This window comes from Molossus molossus, unplaced genomic scaffold (genome assembly GCF_014108415.1).
Source record: "Molossus molossus isolate mMolMol1 unplaced genomic scaffold, mMolMol1.p scaffold_m16_p_10, whole genome shotgun sequence".
Classification (NCBI taxonomy): Eukaryota; Metazoa; Chordata; class Mammalia; order Chiroptera; family Molossidae; genus Molossus; species Molossus molossus.
This window is the reverse complement of record NW_023425345.1, coordinates 105,908,000-105,928,879: the sequence shown is the minus strand read 5'-3', so window position 1 is coordinate 105,928,879 and position 20,880 is coordinate 105,908,000. Positions and strand designations below refer to the sequence as shown.

The window sequence follows — 20,880 nt, the reverse complement described above, 5'->3', positions numbered from 1 at the left end:
TAAGGAATACAGACATTCCCCCCAACCGGGGGTGGGAAGCATTTCATCAACTTCTTACTCACCTAGTAACTACAAGTTTATTGCACATTTAATATCAGCCCTAATTTCCCAGCCTTAACTGACACCTACGAGTGGATTTAATATTAACTATCTGAACAATATAAAACACAACATCCACACCCCTGCATGGACTGGAGGGCCAGAGACTAGGAAACCCATTGTACCTGAGCTTTTGAGAGTGGCCGTACATTTCTGTTCAGTGTCGAAATGCAGAAGCAAAAAAAAGTATATCAAGTTAGGGTCAAAACAAGGGATAATATCAGGAGGATCCTCTCTTTGCTTAAATAGATAAAGCTTTGTTCCAAATTCCTGCATATCTCAAATGTACTAGAGAGTTGATACTCAGCAAATATGGAGTGAGGGCTACAAGGTCCCTGCTAAAAATTACACTGCTGTGTATGAGAACTACAAAGATATTCCAGAGGCTGAAACATGTTAAAAATCTAGTTTTAATTTATTAGGCAACATTACTGTATATAAAAATCAGAAAGAAAGGAATATGCTTGAGAAGAAGAAATTTTACATTTTTTTTAATCCTCGCCTGAGGACATTTTTCCATTTTTTGTTCAGATAGAGTGGGAGGGAAAGAGAGAAAGAGAGAGAGAGCCATGGCTGGTTTGGCTCAGCGATTAGAGCATCAGCCTGCGGTCCACAGAGACCCGGGTTCGGTTCCCGCTAAGGCCATGTACCTTGGCTGCAGTTTGTACCCGGCCCTGGTTGGGTCGTGTGGGTGGTGGCCACTCGATGTGTCCCTTTCACATCGATGTTTCTCTCTCTTCCTCTCTCTCCTTCCCGCTCTGAGTAAAAAATGGAAAAATGTCCTCGGGTGAGGATAAAAAAAAAAAAAGAAAGAGAGAGAGAGAGGGAGAAACAGCGACATGAAACGGACATATCGAGTGGCTGCCACCCACACAACCCAACCAGGGCCGGGGACAAACTGCAACCGAGGTACGTGCCCTTAGCGGAAACCGAACCCGGGTCTCTCTGGACTGCAGGCCGACACTCTAACCGCTGAGCCAAACTGGCGAGGGAAGAAATTCTACATTTGAATGATCCAAGAGTAAGGGATATATATTTGTGAGAGAGAGGTAAAGTCTAGGACTATAATAAAGTTAAAAGCCAACTGCAGGCACTGGTGGTGTGGCTCAGTTGGCTGAGTGACTGTCCGGGCACTAAAAGGTCGCCAGTTCGACTCAGCGCACACACTCAGGTTGTGGGTTCAATCCCTAGTTGGGGTGTGTATGGGAGGCAACAGATTGATGTTCGTCTCTCACATCGATGTTTTTCTCTCTCTTTGTCTAAAATAAGTCACCTGCAGATAGAGCCAAACACAGGGTTTGGGAATCAATTTGTCTTGTTTTTAAAATTTTATCTTTATTGTTGAAAGTATTACAGATGGGAATCCATTTGTAAATCCTCAGTCTACACTGTTACGTAGTACTGGCTAATGATGAGGTTTGGTTTGTTAGAAGACATGAAACATCACTGTGACTGGTTGACTGGTTGATTCTCTCAGCAAAAAATTTAGTAAGATCAGAATTACTCACGTGATATCCCTTCGCTGATAGCAGCCCTGAAGCAAGCAGGCGATCAGGTCACTGATAAACTCTACATCATCTCTGTGAAGAGCAGCTTCTAACTCCTGAAAAGAAGGAGAGAGAGAGAGGTTGAGAAATCAAACAGAGATTTCTTAAAATCCATGTGTGTCTCCTCCCTACGTCAGTGTAGCGAAGTGCTTGTCATGGATCAACTCTAACCACCTCCCATAATTCTTGCTAGAAGAGCAACTAGAGTCCAGTTTTTGTTTTCCGTGGGGTTTATTTCTCACCTTGCTCCTTGCCAAGCTACATCCCTTTGATCTGCACACTAAAGGAAACACACATATACCTCTTTTTATAACTCAATGCTAGCATAATTATCAAAGAGATTAACTTACATAAATATGCTGTATTGCTTTCTATTTTAATGGCAAGAGACTAAAGGAGCAAATATGTAATTAAGTAGAAACTTTTCATTTACTTATCAGTTTCAATAGGGAAGGCATCTGCAACAGCTTTAAAGAACCACTGTATTTTGAAAAAAGCACTGGTAGTAAGCAATGAGGCAGTTTTTATTTTAAGGACACGACACCTACATGACTGATGACAGATTGCTAGAACTGAGGTTACTCTTACATCTGGAGAGAAGTGAGGTAACGTCTACGTTAACGATCTAATCCTAGGTAAGATGTACTGCCTTCCTCGAGGTTCAGGTAGATGGCGTCAAGGCATGTTTTGGCACAGTGTTTTAAACAAAGATTAGTTGAGCGGAGCTACAGGGTCAAAAAGTGACAGTGGGGAGTTTTAGGAGATCCCATTTCTCTTCTCAGTCTCTAATAATAAACCAGTATTTTCTGAGGTGATGGAATATGTTCTAAGTCATCAACTCTTGTGATGCAAAGTTTGCCCGCATTCTTTCAACCAGATGCCAGTCTTCTGCATGCAAACCATTTTCCAAGGGCTCACTATACTTGTGGTCTGACCAGCTCATAATCAGATCTTTATATCTATTCACCAAACTTTTCAGGATCTTACTAATGATTCTGAAAGCACAAGGGTGTGTAAGGCGCAAGTTCTGACATTAACACCGACTTATGGCAGCATGTACTCAAGGACAGTCTGCTTCAATAATAAAACAGTACACTTCCTTTGTAAAACTATTTTAATTGTTCCAATTATTACTTTATTTTTCACAGGACAAAAAGTTGTTAAGCATACTAACTGATACAAATAAAACACAAACCACATTGAGGTAGTTCAACTGAAAAGGAAGGTATCCTATACTGCACCTTGAAAGCCCAGGTGAATGACACCAAAAAAATAAGATTCAAGCTTGAAAACATTTTGCTTGCCTTAAATGCAACATGGGAATTAACACAGCTATAGCAATGATTCTTATTCTTCTATTAACTTATTAATTCCTTTGGGCAGATTACTTTTCTATTCTTGTTAGTGACTGTCCAGAAAAATAAGAAAAACTACTAATCAGAGATAACAAGGATCTGAACTATAATCAGGCAGGATTCATTCATTCAACAAATATTTACTGGGCACCTTGTGTGAGATAATACAGTACTTCCTAAGCACTGGGGAGCTTAGTTTAATTAGGCGATAAGAATAGTAAAACAAAAACAAAAACAAAAACAAAGACAAACAAAGTAATTAGCACTCCTAGGTACAGAAAAGGTGCTATGGGAGTTGAGAAGAAAAGGATTTTTTCTGGCTGTGGGAAGCCTGAGATGGAAAAACTGTGACGTGTTTGACAATGGGGAAAGGCAGAGTATAACCAGGTGCCAGAAACAACATGAACAAAGGCACCAAGAGGATATCAGGTTCAGTTTAACTGTTCTTTAGATTATGTGAGGGGAGTAATGTGAGCTAAGATTGACAGTCGATACTGAATACTGAGTTAATGACTGTAGCCTTTCTCTGGAAGACAGTGGAGATCCAGTACAGTTAGAGGAGAGGCACAGTGAGATTAATCTAGCTGCTGTGTACAAAAGATAAATTCTACCCTGGCCAGTGTAACTCAGTTAGTTTAGTGTCATTCTGTGCACCAGGAGGTCGCTGGTTTGAATCCTGGTCAAGGGCACATGCCCATGTTGTGGGCTCGATTCCTGGTGAGGACCTGCAAGAGGCAGCCAATCAATGCTGTGCTCTCACAAGGATATTTCTCTTTCTCTAAAAATCAATAAACTGTTTTTTAAATTATATGTTTATTGATTTATTGATTTATATATAATCCTCACCCAGGGACATTTTTGCATTCATCTTCAGAAAGAGCAGGATGGAGGGAGGAAGAGAGAGGGAGAAACATCGATGTGAGAGAGACACACTGAGTGGCTGCCACCCACATGGGACAAACTGCAATTGAGGTATGTGCCCTTAGCAGGAACTGAACCCAGGACTCTCTGGTCTGCGGGCTAACCTCTGAGCCAAATGGGCCAGCACAATAAACTGTTTTTTTTTAAAAAGGATAAATTCGAGTGCACAGGGATACAAGGTGAGGTCATGTTAACCACAGCAACAGCCCACGAGAAAGATTCTGAAGGACTTACTGAACAAGAGAAACAGCAGCAAAAGGGATTAACATGAATTCGAGATCCAACTAAAGTAAGTGACAGGAACAGGGCAGATATGAATGGCTCATATTTTACCCCTGGTGGCGACAGGCAAGCAAGCCTCTCAAGAAAACTGCAATGTAACAGAAACTACCCTGGGAGGGAAAGTCCCAGGCCATCTCATCCAACAGGTGTGTCAGAAGTACTGAGTGCTAGAGCTGGAAGGTGAACCACAGATCCTATTATTTCAACTCCCTCAATTTAAAGAAACTAGGTCTAACCCTGACCAGTATGGCTCAGCTGAGAGTGTTGGCCCACAGACCAGAGAGTGCCGGGTTTGATTCTGGAGTAACTTAGCTGCTGTTCGTCCCCAGCCCTGGTCGGGGTCGTGCAGGAGGTAACCAGTCTGTGTTTCTCTCACATCAATGTTTCTCTCTCTCTCCCTTCCCTCCCTCCCACTCTATCTGAGGAGAAATAGAAAAATATCCTTGGGCGAGGATTAAAAACAACACTAGGTCTAGAAAGGGTAAAGTAACTTCTCCAATTGCTCTCAGCAAATCAGACAAGTGAAACCAGACTCCCCCTGTCCAGTGCTCTTTCCAGTGGGCCACGCCCCCTATTCTGACAAAGGGTGACAGCTGTTAACAGCTGCAGCAGCCACTGCACCACTCCTCTCTCCAAGTCCTCTTCTCCCTGTACAGAAAGAAATGCCCTCCCTCCTGCTGCCAAGCCATGCTGTAGTCCTTTACGTGAAAGCCGTCATCTACAAACCTTCCTAGCTCAGTTCCACTCTGCTGGTTCCTCCAGCAACTCCTTCAGCACTGGATATGTTCACATTTCTATTGCTGTTTTCTCATTTTTCTCATCGTTGTAAACCAAGAGCACATTGTCATTGTTTTTGTTTTTTTTTAATCCTCACCCAAGGATATTTTTTACATTCATTTTTTGAGAGTGGAAGGGAGTAAGGGGGAAATGAGAAAGAGAAACACTAATGTGAGAGAGACAAATCAATTGGTTGCCTCCTGCACGTGCACCAACCAGGGCCGGGGATCGAACCTGCAACCCAGGTAGGTACCCTTGACTGGTGATTGAACCAGTGATCCTTTGGTCTGTGGGCCAGTGCTCTAATCACTAAGCCACACCGGTCAGGCCCACAATGTCACTCTTTTCTTTTCTTATTAATTTATTTTTGTTACAGATGTTTCTCCTTTTTTTCCCATTGACATCCTCCTCCTCATCCCCCCAACCCCGTCCCCAGTTTTGTTGTCCATGTCCATTGGTTATGCATACATGCATATAAGTTGTGATTTATCTCTTCCCTTCCCCCACCACCCCAACAATGTCACTCTTGATTAAAGGTCCTAAAATAGCCCTGGCCAGTGTGGCTCAGCAGTTAGTGTGTCGGCATGCAGACTAAGGAGTCTCAGGTTCGAATCCAGCCAAGGGCACATACCTGGGTTGCGGTTCGGTCCCCAGCCCTGGCTGGGGTCGTGCGGGAGGCAACCAGTCAATGTGTCTCTCTCTCCCTCTCTCCTCCACTCCTTCCCACACTATCTGAAGATAAACAGAAAATAAATAAATGTTCTGAAGTATGTACTAACCAATGCTTCCTACTGTTTTGAAAGAAGTACCAAAATGAACTACAATAAAAGCCACATTTAAAAAGATAAAAACTTAAACTGCTTTACCAAGGGCCACGGATCAGTATGGAGGTAATACCAGGATTCCTAGAAGCCATAGGACACATGTGGATCACTTTTATGCTGTAGCATATAATTTAAAATATTAATTTTATAAAGCAATCACACTACAGAGCAAAATGCAAAATCTACATTAATTTTTTAGCTGAGATTCCTTAAAAAAAAAAAAAAAGTCAATCTTGCAGGAACAAGTTCAAACTAATTCCTTTTCCACCTCCTGCTTCCAAACCACAGACATTCTCTTCTGACCCAGGTGGAAATGCTTCCTACCTGTGTCTCCTTTCTACTGTGTCTCCTTTCTACCAGGATCGCTTTCACCAGGGGCAAGTTCTGGTTGTTCAGTTTCTACCTATAATATTGTCCCCTAAGGAGGCAATAATAAAAAGTTGTAGCAAATAGATTCCAAAATGGCAGTAGAGTGAATGGAAGCTACAGACTGTCTCCCAGGACCAAACTGGAATTACAACTAAAATACAAATCAACAGGAAAAAGCACAGAAAAGCAGCTTGTGAGGACCATATAACCAGGGACACTAACTCGATCCTGGTAAGATTGTGAAGGCGTGAGAGGGGGACTGGGAGCCCACAGACAGCAGCGGCCTTAGCTGGGAGCAGTGCCCTCGGGTTAAACTCCCAAGTGGCTCCACAGCGCAGAGCCGGGATAGGGGACAGAGGCTAAAATAGCCACAGCCACTCACCTTGGGCTCCAGCAGAGGGAGGGCAGACTGGACTGGAACTGTGTGGGGACACTTGGGATTTGGAGGGGATCAGAGCTTTTGCTGAGTTGCTGTCATGCAGGACTGTGGTCATCTTACTCCTTCCCAGGGCTCTGGGGAGAAGCAGCAGCCCCTTCCTCAGAGGTCCAACCCCACCCCGTGGGCCATTGAAATGCAAATTGAGGCTTACTAACAACCAGCATTTGCCCTACCCTCGGGAAATCGGGAAATCCGCTTAAAATGAGCACCTATGGGAGTTTTTGAATCAACTGACAACCCAAAACTCTTCAAATGACCTCCACTGCTAGCTTCCAGGCAAAAAGCTAGAGGATAACGGTACCATTCCTGGGCTAGCAACTCTAACCAGGAAAGTAAGACTTGACAGTGGTGTTTAACGTGGGTCCTCCCTCACTCATCTAAATCCAGGAGAGGGAGCCACAAACAGCAGAACACCAACACCCACAGGAAAAACTTGGCAGGCTCAAGCCCACTGTGATAGCCAAAATGGTGAAACATAGAAACAGAAGCCAAATGAAAGAACAAGAGACCTCCACCGAAGATGAGATCAATGCTGAGAAGTTAGGCAAGTTAACAGAGCTAGAATTCAGAGCCATGATCTTGAGGAAGCTAAACAGCATGAGTAAAGACACAGAGATGCTGAAAATCAACCACTTGGAAATTTAAAACCACCAAGAAGAGATCAAGAATGACATATCAGAAATAAAGAACACACTGGAGTGTCTAATCAGCAGAGTAGAGGACACTGAAGACCGATCAGAGAATTAGAAGACAGGGTAGGGGAAAAAAACCTCAACTAATCAGAAAACCACAAGAAAAAAAACGATTAAAAAACAAGAAGACAGCTTAAGAGAACTGTGGGACAACTGGAAACATAATAATATTTGCATCAAAGGAGTCCCGAAAAAGAAGAAAATAAGCATGGGTTAGAAAATATATTCAAAAAAATAGTGACAGAAAATTTCCCTAATTTGGTGAAGGAAGAAGGCATTCAAATTCAAGAAGCACAGAGAGCCCCAAGTAAGAAGAACCCAAACAGGTCCACACAAAGACACATAGTAATTAAAATGCCAAAACTTAAAGACAAAGAGAGAATCCTAAAGTCAGCAAGAGATAAGCAAAAAGTTACCTACAAAGGAACCCCCATAAGGCTCTCAGCTGACTTCTCACAAGAAACACTACAGGCCAGAAGGGAGTGGCATGAAGTAATCAAGGTCATGAAAAACAAGGATCTGAATCCAAGACTACTCTACCCAGTAAGATTGTCATTCAAAATAGAAGGTCAAATAAATAGCTTCCCAGACAAAAAAAAAAAAAAAGGCTAAGGGAATACATTAGCACCAAACCAGCATTGCAAAAAATGTTAAAAGGACTACTGAAATTAATAGAAAAAATAGGAAGAAAAATATAACCACGCTAAACAAAAATGGCAATAAATAAGTACATATCAATAATCACCTTAAATGAAAATGGACTGAATGCTCTGATAAAAAGACACAGAGTAGCTGATTGGTTAAGAAAGCATGACTCATCTATATGCTGTTTACAAGAGACCCACCTCACAACAAAAGACTCACATAGGTTGAAAGTAAAGGGATGGAAAAAAAATTTTCCAAGCAAACGGAAAGCAAAAAAACAAAACAAACAAACAAAAAAAACAGCTGGGGTAGCAATACTCATAACTGATAAAATAGATTTCAAAATGAAGGCCATAACTAGAGACAAAGAAGGCCACTACATAATATTGAAAGGATCTATCCAACAGGAAGATATAACCTTGATAAACATATATGCACCCAATATAGGAGCACCAAAATATATTAAAAATCTTCTGCAGTATTTCAAAGGAGAAACCAACAGCAATACAATCATAGCAGGGGACTTCAACACCCCGTTGACACCACTGGATAAATCCTCTAGACAAAAAATTATGCAAGGAAACACAGACTCTAAATGAAGCACTAGACCAAATGGATTTAATAGATATCTAGAGAGAATTACACGCCAAAACTACAGAATTCACGTTCTTCTCAAGTGCACATGGGACATTCTCAAAGACAGACCACATGATAGGACACAAACTAAATCTCTACAAGTTCAGGAAGACTGAAATCATATCAAGCATCTTCTCAGATCACAATAGCATGCAACTAGAAATCAATTGCAATAAAACAGGCAAACACATTTGAACACATGGAAGATAAATAGCATGTCATTAAACAATGAATGGGTTACCGAGAAGATCAAGGAAGAAATTTAAAACTTCCTGGAAACCAATGAAAATGAACACACAACAACACAAAATCTATGGGATTCAGCAAAAGCAGTTCTGAGAGGGAAGTTCATAGCATTACAGGCCTACATCAAGAAACAAGAAAAATTTCTAACTGACTGTCTAACCTCACCACTTAAAGAATTAGAAAGCAAACAAAAAGAAAACCCCAAAGCAAGTAGAAGGAAGGAAGGAAATAGTAAAGATCAGAGCAGAAATAAATGACATAGACACCAAAAAAACAATTCAAAGGATCAATGAAACAAAGAGCTGGTTTTTCGAAAAGATAAACAAGATTGATGGACCCTTAGCTAGACTCATCAAGAAACAAAGAAAGAGAATCCAAATACACAAAATCAGAAACGAAAGAGGAGAAGTAACAACTGACATCCAGAAATACAAAAGATCATTAACAGCTACTATGAACAATTACATGGCAACAAATTCAACAATCTAAGTGAAACGCACAAATTTATAGAAACACAGTCTCCCAAAACTGCACTGGGAAGAGATAGAAAACTTGAACAGACCAATAACAACTAAGGAAATTGAAGAGGTAATCAAGACTCTCCCAGCAAACAAAAGGTCAGGCCCAGGTGGCTTCATTGAGAAGTTTTACTGAACATTCAAAAAAGAACTAACACCCATTCTCCACAAACTATTTCAAAAAATTCAAGAAGAAGGAAGACTTCCAAACTCGTTTTATGAGGACAGCATAATTCTAATTCCAAAACCAGAAAAAGATATTACAAAAAAAGAAAATTACAGGCCAATATCCCTGATGAACATAGACGCCAAAATCCTAAACAAAATACTAGCAAATCGCATCCAGCAATACATCAAAAAAATTATTCAACACGACCAAGTGGAATTCATCCCAGGGATGCAAGGCTGGTACAATATTCGCAAATCAATAAATGTGGTACACCACATAAACAAAATAAAGAATCAAAACTCCAAGATCCTATCAATAGACGCTGAAAAAGCATTCGACAAAATCCAGCATCCATTTTTTATAAAAACGCTCAGCAATGTGGGAATAGAGGGATCATATCTCAACATAATAAAGGCCATATATGAAAGACCTACAGTCAACATTATACTCAATGGGCAGAAACTAAAAACATTTCCATTAAGAATAGGAACAAGACAGGGATGTCCACTCTTATTTAACATAGTACTGGAAGTCTTAGCCACAGCAATCAGACATGAAGAAAAAATAAAAGGGATCCAAACTGGAAAGGAAGAAGTAAAACTATCATTATTTGCAGATGACATGATACTATACATCGAAAACCCCAAAGACTCCATCAAAAATCTACTAGACTTAATAAATGAATTTGGCAAAGTAGCAGGATACAAAATTAACATCAAGAAATCGACGGCATTCTTATACACCAATGATGAACTCACAGAAAGAAAAACTGAAAAAAACAATCTCACTTACCATGGCGGCAAAAAAATTAAGATACCTAGGAATAAACTTAACCAAAGAAGTAAAGGACCTATTTGCTGAAAATTACAGGACACTGGAAAAAAAAATAGAGGAAGATATAAAAAAGTGGAAGCACATACCTTGTTCATGGACTGGAAGAATTAACATCATTAAAATGTCCATACTACCCAAAGCAATCTATAGATTCATTGCAATCCCCATCAAAATACCAACGACATATTTCACAGAACTAGAACAAATACTTCAAAAGTTCATATGGAACAAAAAAAGACCCCAAATAGCCCCAGCAATTTTGAAAAAGAAGGACAAAGTAGGTGGGATCACAATACCAGATATCAGGTTATACTACAAAGCGAGCCTAATCAAAACAACCTGGTACTGGCACAAGAACAGGCATATAGACCAATGGAACAGAAATAGAGAACCCAGAAATGAACTCAAGTCAATATGCTCAATTATTATTTGACAAAGGTGGCAAGAGCATACAGTGGAGTAAAGATAGCCTCTTTAATAAATGGTGTTGGGAAAATTGGACAGCTACATGCAAAAAAATGAAACTAGACCATCAACTCACACCATACACAAGAATAAACTCAAAATAGATAAAAGACTTATATGTGAATCCATAAATATTCTAGAAGAATATGTAGGCAACAGAATTTTGGACATCATACGCAGCAGAATTTTACTGATACATCACCTAAGGCAACAGAAACAAAGGAGAAAATGAACACATGGGACTACATCAAACTAAAAAGCTTCTGCACAGCAAAGAAACATCCATCAAAATGGAAAGGCAACCCACTGTATGGGAGAACATCATCGCCAATGATACATCAGATAAGGGGTTAATTTCCAACATGTATAGAGTACTCATACAACTCCACAAAAGTAATACAAAGAACCCAATTAAAAAATGGCCAGAGGAGCTGAATAGAAACCTCTCCAAACAGGACATACAAATGGCTTAGAGACATATGAAGAAATGCTCAACATCACTAATCATCAGAGAGATGCAAATTAAAACAACAATGAGGTATCACCTCACACCTGTCAGAATGGCCACCATCAACAAATCATCAAACAACAAGTGTTGGCGAGGGTGTGGAGAAAAGGGGACTCTAGTGCACTGCAGGTGGGAATGCAGACTGGTGCAGCCACTACGGAAAACACTATGGTGTTACCTCAAAAAATTAAAAATTGAACTTCCATTTGACCCAGTGATCCCTCTTCTAGGAATATACCCTAAGAAGCCTGAAACACCAATCAGAAATAATATATGTACCCCCATGTTCACAGCAGCACTATTTACAATAGCTAAGATCTGGAAACAGCCCAAGTGTCCATCGGTAGACGAAAGGCTAAAAAAACTGTGGTACATATAGACAATGGAGTACTATGCAACTATAAGAAAGAAAGATATTTTATCCTTTGAGACGACATGGAGGGACCTGGAAAGTATTACCCTAAGTGAAAGAAGCCAAGCAGAAAAAGACAAATACCACATGATCTCACTTATATATAGAATATAATGAACACAACAGTCTGAGGAATAGGGTAGACCCAGAAACATGGAAGTAGGGTAGAGTCTGACAACCCTCAGAAGGAGGGGTGGTGGGGGGAGGGAAGAGATAAACCACAGAACTTATATGCATAACCAATGGACATGGACAACAAAACCGGGGAAGGGGCGGGGGAGGGGGGATGGGGAGGAGGGTGTCAATGGGGTAAAAAAAGAGAAACATCTGTAACAAAATTAAAATTAAAAAAAAAAAAGTTGTAGCAATAGTGTCAGTGAATGTTTCCCTCTTTCTTTCTGTTCCTTAAAATTAACACCTTAGGGTTATTTTCATTCACCTCCTCTTTTGTAAGCTGCTTATGGGAAACAAACATTCCTGTTTTCTTCTCTGGGGCCCTACCTATAACATTAGCACAGCAATTAGCAAATAGCAGCTGGTCAAATTAACTAAATAGAAAGAGAAAGGGGAGGGGGGGAGAGAGACAGAGATCTCCTCTTCTATGCCAGACAATAGAGATAACAAAGATGAATAAGAAAGTCCCAGTATGTTCACTGATGAATGGGAGGAAGGAAAGGGGGAATGAGGAAGGGCTAGAACATCAGCTCAATGGGACGTTTTTATTTATTTATTTTCAAGGTGCTCATCACTATCTCCTCAACAACTACAATGGTGCCTGGTACAGAGTAGACATTTAAATATATTCTTGCTAGCAAAGAATTACAGGACAATGGAATAAATGCTGTACTAACTACCCAAAGTAATAGAGAAACCGAGGATAGAACAAAATCTTGCCAAGGAGGTTAAGATGTGCGTGACGGAGACTCACCTGGTGGATCGCAGTGAGAATGTGCAAGCTCACGGCATGTGTGCATCACCAACTGCTCTCCCTGAAGTGGAGATGGTGGTCAGAGCACGGCAGACAGGACAGGCCTATGCTTTGAGAATCTTCTCTGAAAACCACTCAGAGTGTGGATTTTACTTCCACACACAAGAAAAATAGTTCTGAGAGCAGTATGCAGAATGACTGGAAGGTCCTAGAGGTGGGGAGTGAGGTGGCAGCCTCAGGATCACCTGAAGCGCAGCACCCCGGGGCCCCAGCAGACTCAGAGGCCAGAACCTGCCTTCCACAGGAGCCCCAAATTCCCATGCATGTACGATTAGAGGTGCTCTTTCAGAAGGTGAAAGAGCCTGCAGTAAATAAAGCAGCATCGCATCTGTGGGAAGGAGAGAAGGGAAGGATTTGAGAATATGTGGAAGATGAGTAAGTGCTGGCTGAATAAATGGAAGACATAAAATTACCAACAGAAGTTAAATGCCATAGACCTAAAATGCTCTAAAAATGAGAGAATTCTCAAAAATTAAACTTCATTTCTGACATAAGGACTGTGAATTAAACCCTTACACTGTAACCCCAAATACACTAAAATGATCATCTTAACAGCTAAAGCAAAAGCCTATTGTTTATCGAATAATACCAGCATCAGTATATAATTATAATCAAATCATGCAGTTCAAATTTGGTGATCATTATTGACGGAGTTTACAGTTCCTGCCTCAAGATCTGAAGCCTGTTGAAATGCACGGAGGAATTCAATGTAACCCTGACATACAGGTCAACCTCAACAAGCTAAAGACAAGCTCAGGGTCACTGTGAGAAGATCAGGTCACTGCTCTTCAGAGAAGACTATCTCTACCAATAAATCTAGTTAAAAGCCAGGAAGGATACAGTCAGCTCTCATTTATCGCGGTGAATCAGTCCCAGACTCTACTGCGATAAGCGAACTTCCGCGAAGTAGGATTCTGTGTTCATACAGCCGTCCCTGCCACTTCGCGCTTCGGCCTTTGTGGTTTCGCTCTGTCACTGTGTTTTCAAACACTGCACTACACACACTGCACTACACAACACACACACACACTACACACATTGCACTACACAACACACACTGCACTGTACACTACACTGCACTACATACACTACACTACACACACTATACTACACACTACATACATTACACACACTGTACTACACAACACACACTACACTACACAACACACACTACACTACACAACACACACTATACTACATACACTACACAACACAATGCACTGCACACTACACACACTACACTACATACACTGCACTACATACACTACACTACACACACTATACTACACAACACACTGCACACACTACACACATTACACTACACAACGCAACACACACTACACTACACACTGCACTACATACACTACACTACACACATTACACTACACACACTGCACTACACACTACATTACACTACACACATTGCACTACACAACACACTACACTACATACATTGCACTACACTACACAACACACTGCACACACTACACTACATACACTACACTACACACACTGCACTACATACGCAACACTACACTACACACTACATAACACTACACACACTGCACTACACACTACACTACACAACACACACTACACTACACAACACACACTACACTACACACATTACACTACACACACTATACTACACACACTGCACTACACTAAACACAATACAACACACTGCACTGCACACTACACTACACGCACTACACTGGAAAAAACCGCAACAGAGTGAAGCCGCAAACGTCGAAGTGCGAAGTGGTGAGGGGCGACTGGATGAGGATATATCATATCTGGTCAAAGTATTCCTCAAACAGAATCAACTGTCAGTATCTTTTTTATTATTGTTGCCAAACAGTCATCAAGTAGAATTACAGACAACTGAAGTTTTAAGCAACACCTTCAAAAACAAAATAAAAACTAAGACCTACAAAGGTTAACAGTGACATGGCCAAAGATAAATTGTCCTTAAATCCACATTTTACTTGTATGTAAATTATGAATTTTCAAGTTTGAAAATACTGACATTTTCCCAGCACAATGATTGTGCATTAGCAACTAGAGAAGGCTGTCATCCAGCAGGTAGAATCTTCCAAGACGAACTGAGCATACTTCAATTGTCTCTCAAATGACACAAGTACAGCCCTGGCCGGTTTGGCTCAGCGACTGGAGTGTTGGTCTGAGGACCAGAGAGTTCCAGGTTCGGTTCTCGCTAGGGGCACGTACCAAAAAAAAAGGAAGACACAAGTATTGAGAGGGACTTTGTGTCATTTATAAGTATAATTCAAACCCTTGCCCCTGCCTAACCATTCTACTGATGGAATACAGAAACTCTTAAATCAGTAAGAAAATGGGTCTCACCCTGGCTGGCATGGCTCGGTGCTTGAGTGGTGTCCCGTGCACCAAAGGGCTGTCAGTTCGATTACTGGTCAGTGCACATGCCTGGGTTGCAGGTTTGATCCCCAGTCAGGGTGTATACTGGAGGCAACCAATCAATGTTTCTCTCACATTGATTTCTCTCTCTTCCTCCCTCCCTCCCTTCCTCTCTATGTAAAATCAATTTAAAATATCAGTAAGCAAATGGGTCTCAAAACATAAAATTGCTTTAAAAAATTTATACCTGTAATATTTTGCTTCATAAATCAGAAGCTACCTAGGTAACCAACCCACCACAAAATAAGCAGGCCATGGTAACGTGAAGTGACAAAGTTATCAGTGAACTTCCCCCCCTCTAGCGACAAAGTTATCAGTGAACTTCCCCCCCTCTAGCTCAGCAGAACTTAAAATGCAGAATTAATAAAGATCGGAATAAAGATGAGGTGATGAACCCCCAAAGGGCACAGCCTTTTCTCTTTCCTCTTAGTAACTGTTAACCCCAGCAGTCTGTAAGCAGGAAAAAGCCAAGGCCCACTAATACAGGCCTCAGTTTCACCACCCTGTGGTAAATATAGGTCAAGAATGTTACAGGAAGACAGCAAAGAAAAGAAATAGGAAAGTAATTTTAATCCTGCTGAACAAAAGAACTGGCTTATCAGCTAAACATTTTTTCACTTTAATGGGTATAAAGTCAGACTGCAAGATGAAAAAGTTCTGGAGCTCTGTCTATATACATGTAAATATACCCAACACTACTGAATTGTTCACTTAAAAATGGTTAAGATGGTTATGTGTTTTTTACCAAAACTTAGGGGAAAAACTCACATTAAAAGTATCTAATTCCAAGGGTTGCTGTAAAATAATTAAATGAGGCAACACTTTATAAAAGGTAGCAGAGCCTGGTGCACAGTAAATGCTCTATAACACATTAACATCACATTTATTTCAACTTCCTCCTCACAGTGTGTGTGTGTGGGGAGGGTGTTCTTTGCAAAATCCGAAGGTTTCGGAACAAGAGAAATTCATATTATTTTAATATATCGCCTACCATGTCCATGACCCAATAAAAACTCCAAAGAACTATTTGAAAACCCAGCCTTACTACCCATGCCTTCCATCCAGAGCTTGTCTTAGATGAAGGCAATGAGGAATAAATAGCCTTCTAAAAAATCCCCACCTCACCCTTCCTCCTCCTTTCTCTCCTCCCTTCTGTATCTCCTTCTCACCGGGAGCACTGAGCTGCGAGCACAGAAACCTGAACTTTGCCAGGCAGCGCTGGGCAGGGGGGTGGGCAGAAAAATCAGCAGCAAATCAGCACTGAAAAGGGAGCCCCCTCCTACTGCTGCGCTGCACCTGAGTAGCTGGAGGGAGTGCCAGGACTGCCCTGCAGCTGCGCCCGCTGGGGCCAGGTCTGTGTGGCAGGGGCCCAGCTCCTCCACCCTCACGAATGAGCAGTGGCTGCTGGGAAAAGAACTCAGGACCCAGCAAGGGGAACAACTCCAAACTCTGACAGGTTTGGGGGGGTGCCTTTAGCCTATGTCTTGAAAAACCATTTATAATTCTTAACTTTAAAAATTCCCATTGCCTAATAAACAAAGATAATTTCCACACTGAAAACAGTCAAATGACACAGGATAGTACTAATTTCTTCAATGTACCACCCACTTAACAACTTTTCTTAAATAACACTACAGCTACTTTTTATTGCTTGATGCATATCTAATTCTTCTGGAAATTTTCTTTATCTTTTGCTAAAGATGATGATCAAGAGAGGAAACTTTCTTTTCTTCAACTTCCAAGTTAGGATAAAGATCACAGATTTACACTCCTGACATTCAGGCACAATTCCTTTGAGTTTACTTAAAGAGGGGAAAAGAAGGCCTAAAGAAAGTCATACAGCCCTGGCCAGTTTTGCTCAGTGGTTAGGGCGTCGGCCTGTGGTCCGAAGAGACCCGGGTTCGATTCCCGCTAAGGGCACGTAGCTCGGTTGCAGTTTGTCCCCGGCCCTGGTTGGGTCGTGTGGGTGGCCACCACTCGATGTGTCCCTTTCATGTCGATGTTTCTCTCTCTCTCCCCCTCCCACTCTATCTGAACAAAATATCGAAAAATGTCCTCGGGTGAGGATAAAAAAAAAGAAAGTTATACATGTTGTATTTGATTTTAGAAGGTTACAAACTTAATTTACACAAGAACCAATTGCCACATAGAGAGTGTGAGTGTCTCAGTCAAGATGGGAGCTTCTGCATAGGACCCAGAACCTCACTTACACAAAGGAGCTGCAAACCAGGCCCTGTTGAAGGACCATCCCAGCGGCTCCCCAAGAGAGAATGCCTGGAGTGTGGGCTTAGAATACATGAAGAAACAAGCATCCTGGCCTCCAGGAGGCACCCCTGAATTTGGCAGCTGATGCTTTCTAACTTGGTATAAATTAATCTAATCCCAAAGGTCTGCCCCTTGCCAATCAACTCCAGTGGGTGCAATGGTGAGCAATGTCCCCAAAGGCCAGCAGTTCTGCACTGCTGCTCAGCTGCAACCACACCATTCCCCTCAACCTGGACCCATGAAACAGCGGCATCACTGGCGAGAGTGTTGGGTACACACAGAAAGGAAACCAGAATAGCTCCTCCCCTCAAATATGCCTGCTACCTTAAAATATTAGAATAACTGAAAATACTAATTATACCAATGCATGTGTAAATCTAGAAGAATATGATTTTCTGAAAAGGTATAAATTATCAAAATTGGCTCCAGAAGTAATAAAAGGCTTAGGAGTTTCATAAACTTTTCTCCCAAGAAAATGCCCAAAACAATTCCTGGGCACTGAAAAGGTGGGAAAGCTTCAGCATGTTCTGAAGCTAGTACTGGGCAAGCTTGGCCATGCAGAGAAGAAATCTGGAGAAGCAGGTTCTTAGCAGACCGTACACAGCCTCAGATATCAGGTCGAGTAATCTAGATTTCATCACTTAGATCAGGGCTTTCCAATTAGGGTATATGTGTTTCTCAGGCTTCATAGTGTATGGCCAGAACATAAGAAACCGCAAGGTAAAATGGCACAGCTTCTTAGAGTGTTGGTTTTACTTTGATTTTGTGTTGCCACTGTTTTGCTTAGGAAGATATTTGTAATTCATTGGCATGAATTTAAAAAATTAAACAGGAGACTTCATCAGGCAATTTATGCTTGGAGTTTCTTCAGACTATCACTCTAGACTTCAGATGTTAAGCAGTCTTTATTCTCTGCCAGTAGGAACTCAATACTGGATCAACTGGAAACTATTGTAGGTACTGGGCGCCACTAAAGGACAGGGAATGCTTTTGAACAGAGAATAGAAAGAATAATCAAATTTGAATGGTCAATCCAGATATGGTTTGCAGGACACATTTTCGGGAGAGAGACTAGAGGGTGAGAAGATCCCTGGTCAGCCCAGGAAGAAGTAATGGGGCCAGTACGAGAATGATGACAGTAGAAATAGGAAGGATAAAAAGAAAAGAGAATTTCAGAAGCAAAGTCAACAAGATTTTGTGTTAAAAAGAACAAGACAATGGACAAAGACAACAATGCTGGGAGGGGGGGTTCAGGAGGAGGGTGTCTAGGAGGAAAAAAAGGAGAAACATCTGTAACAAAAATAAATTAATACAAATTGCAACCCTGGCCAGTTTGGCTCAGTGGTTAGAGCATTGGTCCATGGACCAAACCAAAGAGGCCTGGGTTTGGTTCCCGCTAAGGGAGGGTACATACCTCGGTTGCAGTTTGCCCCAGCCCCAGTTGGGGTTGTGTGGGTGGCAACCACTTGATGTGCCTCTCTCACACTGATGTCTCTCTCTCTCCCTCCCTCCCTCTCGCTCTATCTCAAGATAAATGCAAAAATGTCCTCTGGCAAGGATTAAAAAAAAAATCACAAACAAAAATAATAAAAACAAACAAAATTCTAGGTAAGTTGAATTCTGATCCCCCCATCATAGTATCTTTAATTGATAAATAAATAAGGATGATAAAAGCTGAATGGAGGCTAGGTGTGCATTGGGGGGTGGAGGGAGATAAAGACTTGATGCTCAAAACAAGTTCCTAGAAGTGTAAAGTGAGAAGTTTGCAAGGTCCCAAATCCTGTTGCTTGTATCTGATTATGTCCTGGCCTTGTGCATGAGAATGACAAAAATGTATATACACAGAAACTGCAGATATAACTTCCATGCCTGTAGGGGCTGGGGACTGGAGTTCTTCTGACTAAATTCAACCAGTTCACCATATTTTGAGCATGTGACAGTGGGATGCGACACAGTGAAAGGCATCCTTGGCTCTGTGTTAAGTACAGGGGATGCAAAGAGGAGAATAAGAATACAATTTCAAGTAACAAAAGATGTAGAAAGGGTACAAGGAAAAAACAAACCAGTGATTTATATTCTGTGATGATCAGCACAGCAGAAAATGCTGCTGTGGAGATTAGCGAAGGCTGAACAATGAGTAGGACTCAGCCAGTACACTCAAGGGAGCCGGTAAAGGCAAGTCTCTCAGTGAAATGCAGCTTACTTTTAATAAAATTTTAGTCCGGTGGTTCAGTGGCTGAGCACAGACCCATGCACCAAGAAGTCACCGGTTCGATTCCCCATGAGGACACATGCCCAATCGATGTTCTCTATCATCAATGTTTTTATCTCTCTCTCTAAAATCAATAAAGGAAAAAAACAAAAAATGAAATGATAAAAATGAAAACTTGAGGACCTGTGCCAAAGCCCCTGGTACTGCCCACTGCCTCCACAAAGGAGTCATGGAATGTTTACAGAGAAAACGGAAAGAAATTCGCCGTTAGAAACCACCAGTCTAACAGATGAATATGTGATTCAAGAATTTCAGAAATGCCAGATATTCAATCAAGAGAAGAAATCTGGGAAGGCAGGACAAACTAGGAATGACAAGGGTGTGTTATAACCAGAAAGGGATAACCTGTAGCTATCACAGTGGGGAAGATGTCCCAAGGGAGTTTATTCAGCTCTATCCTGAGGGAGAGACTGTGATGATCTATCTTTGTTGTGAGGCAGGAATATCTAATCAGGCCTGGGAGAAATGATCCCCTCAAGACTAATTCATTCTCTTCTGATTCTCAGCTCCTTGATTAGTAAATGGGTTTTGGTATTAGGAAGGTGGTACCTGTGAAATGGTAGGTGTGAATATAATGACCATAAAAGGTTATCTACCCCATTTTCAATAAGTAAAATGTCATTCTGAGACTCTGGGCCTCAAGACATCCTTTAATTTTTTTTTTTAATCCTCACCCGAGGACATTTTTCCATTTTTCGTACAGACAGAGTGGGAGGGAGAGAGAGGAACAGAGAGAGAAACATCAACATGAAAGGGACACATCGAGTGGTTGCCACCCACACGACCCAACCAGGGCCGGGGACAAAGTGCAACCGAGGTACCTTAGCGGGAACCGAACCCGGGTATCTCTGGACCGCAGGCCGATGCTCTAACCGCTGAGCCAAACCGGCCAGGGCAACATCCTTTAATTTTTGATACCACAAGCAGAGGACCAGAACTGCCCACGTGAAAGCACTCACAACAGAGGAAGATGGCGATGGGGAGGAAGGAGAGTGCGCAGATGGATCAGTGAGGGATGCCCCAGTTTGCTGGGCTGAGGCAGAGTTTCCAACACCCTGGCAGGTCTGGCTCAGTGGCTACAGTGTTGGCCTTCGGGACAAAAAGTCCCGGGTTCGATTCCGGCAAGGGCACGTACCTCGGTTGTGGTTAGTCCCTGGCCCCAGTTGGTGTCTTGCGAGTGG

At 41.7% G+C, this 20,880-nt stretch overlaps 1 protein-coding gene across 2 annotated transcripts in view; it reads right to left on the bottom strand.

Annotated features, from left to right (window-relative positions):
* Positions 1–20,880, bottom strand: part of LOC118624034 (cat eye syndrome critical region protein 2) — a 172,532-nt gene that overhangs the window by 60,697 nt on the left and 90,955 nt on the right. For both annotated transcript variants that reach the window (XM_036251964.1, XM_036251965.1), the window contains exon 2: positions 1,608–1,702. In XM_036251964.1, coding sequence (XP_036107857.1) covers positions 1,608–1,702 — 95 coding nt within the window. The remainder of the gene's footprint in view (positions 1–1,607; positions 1,703–20,880) is intronic.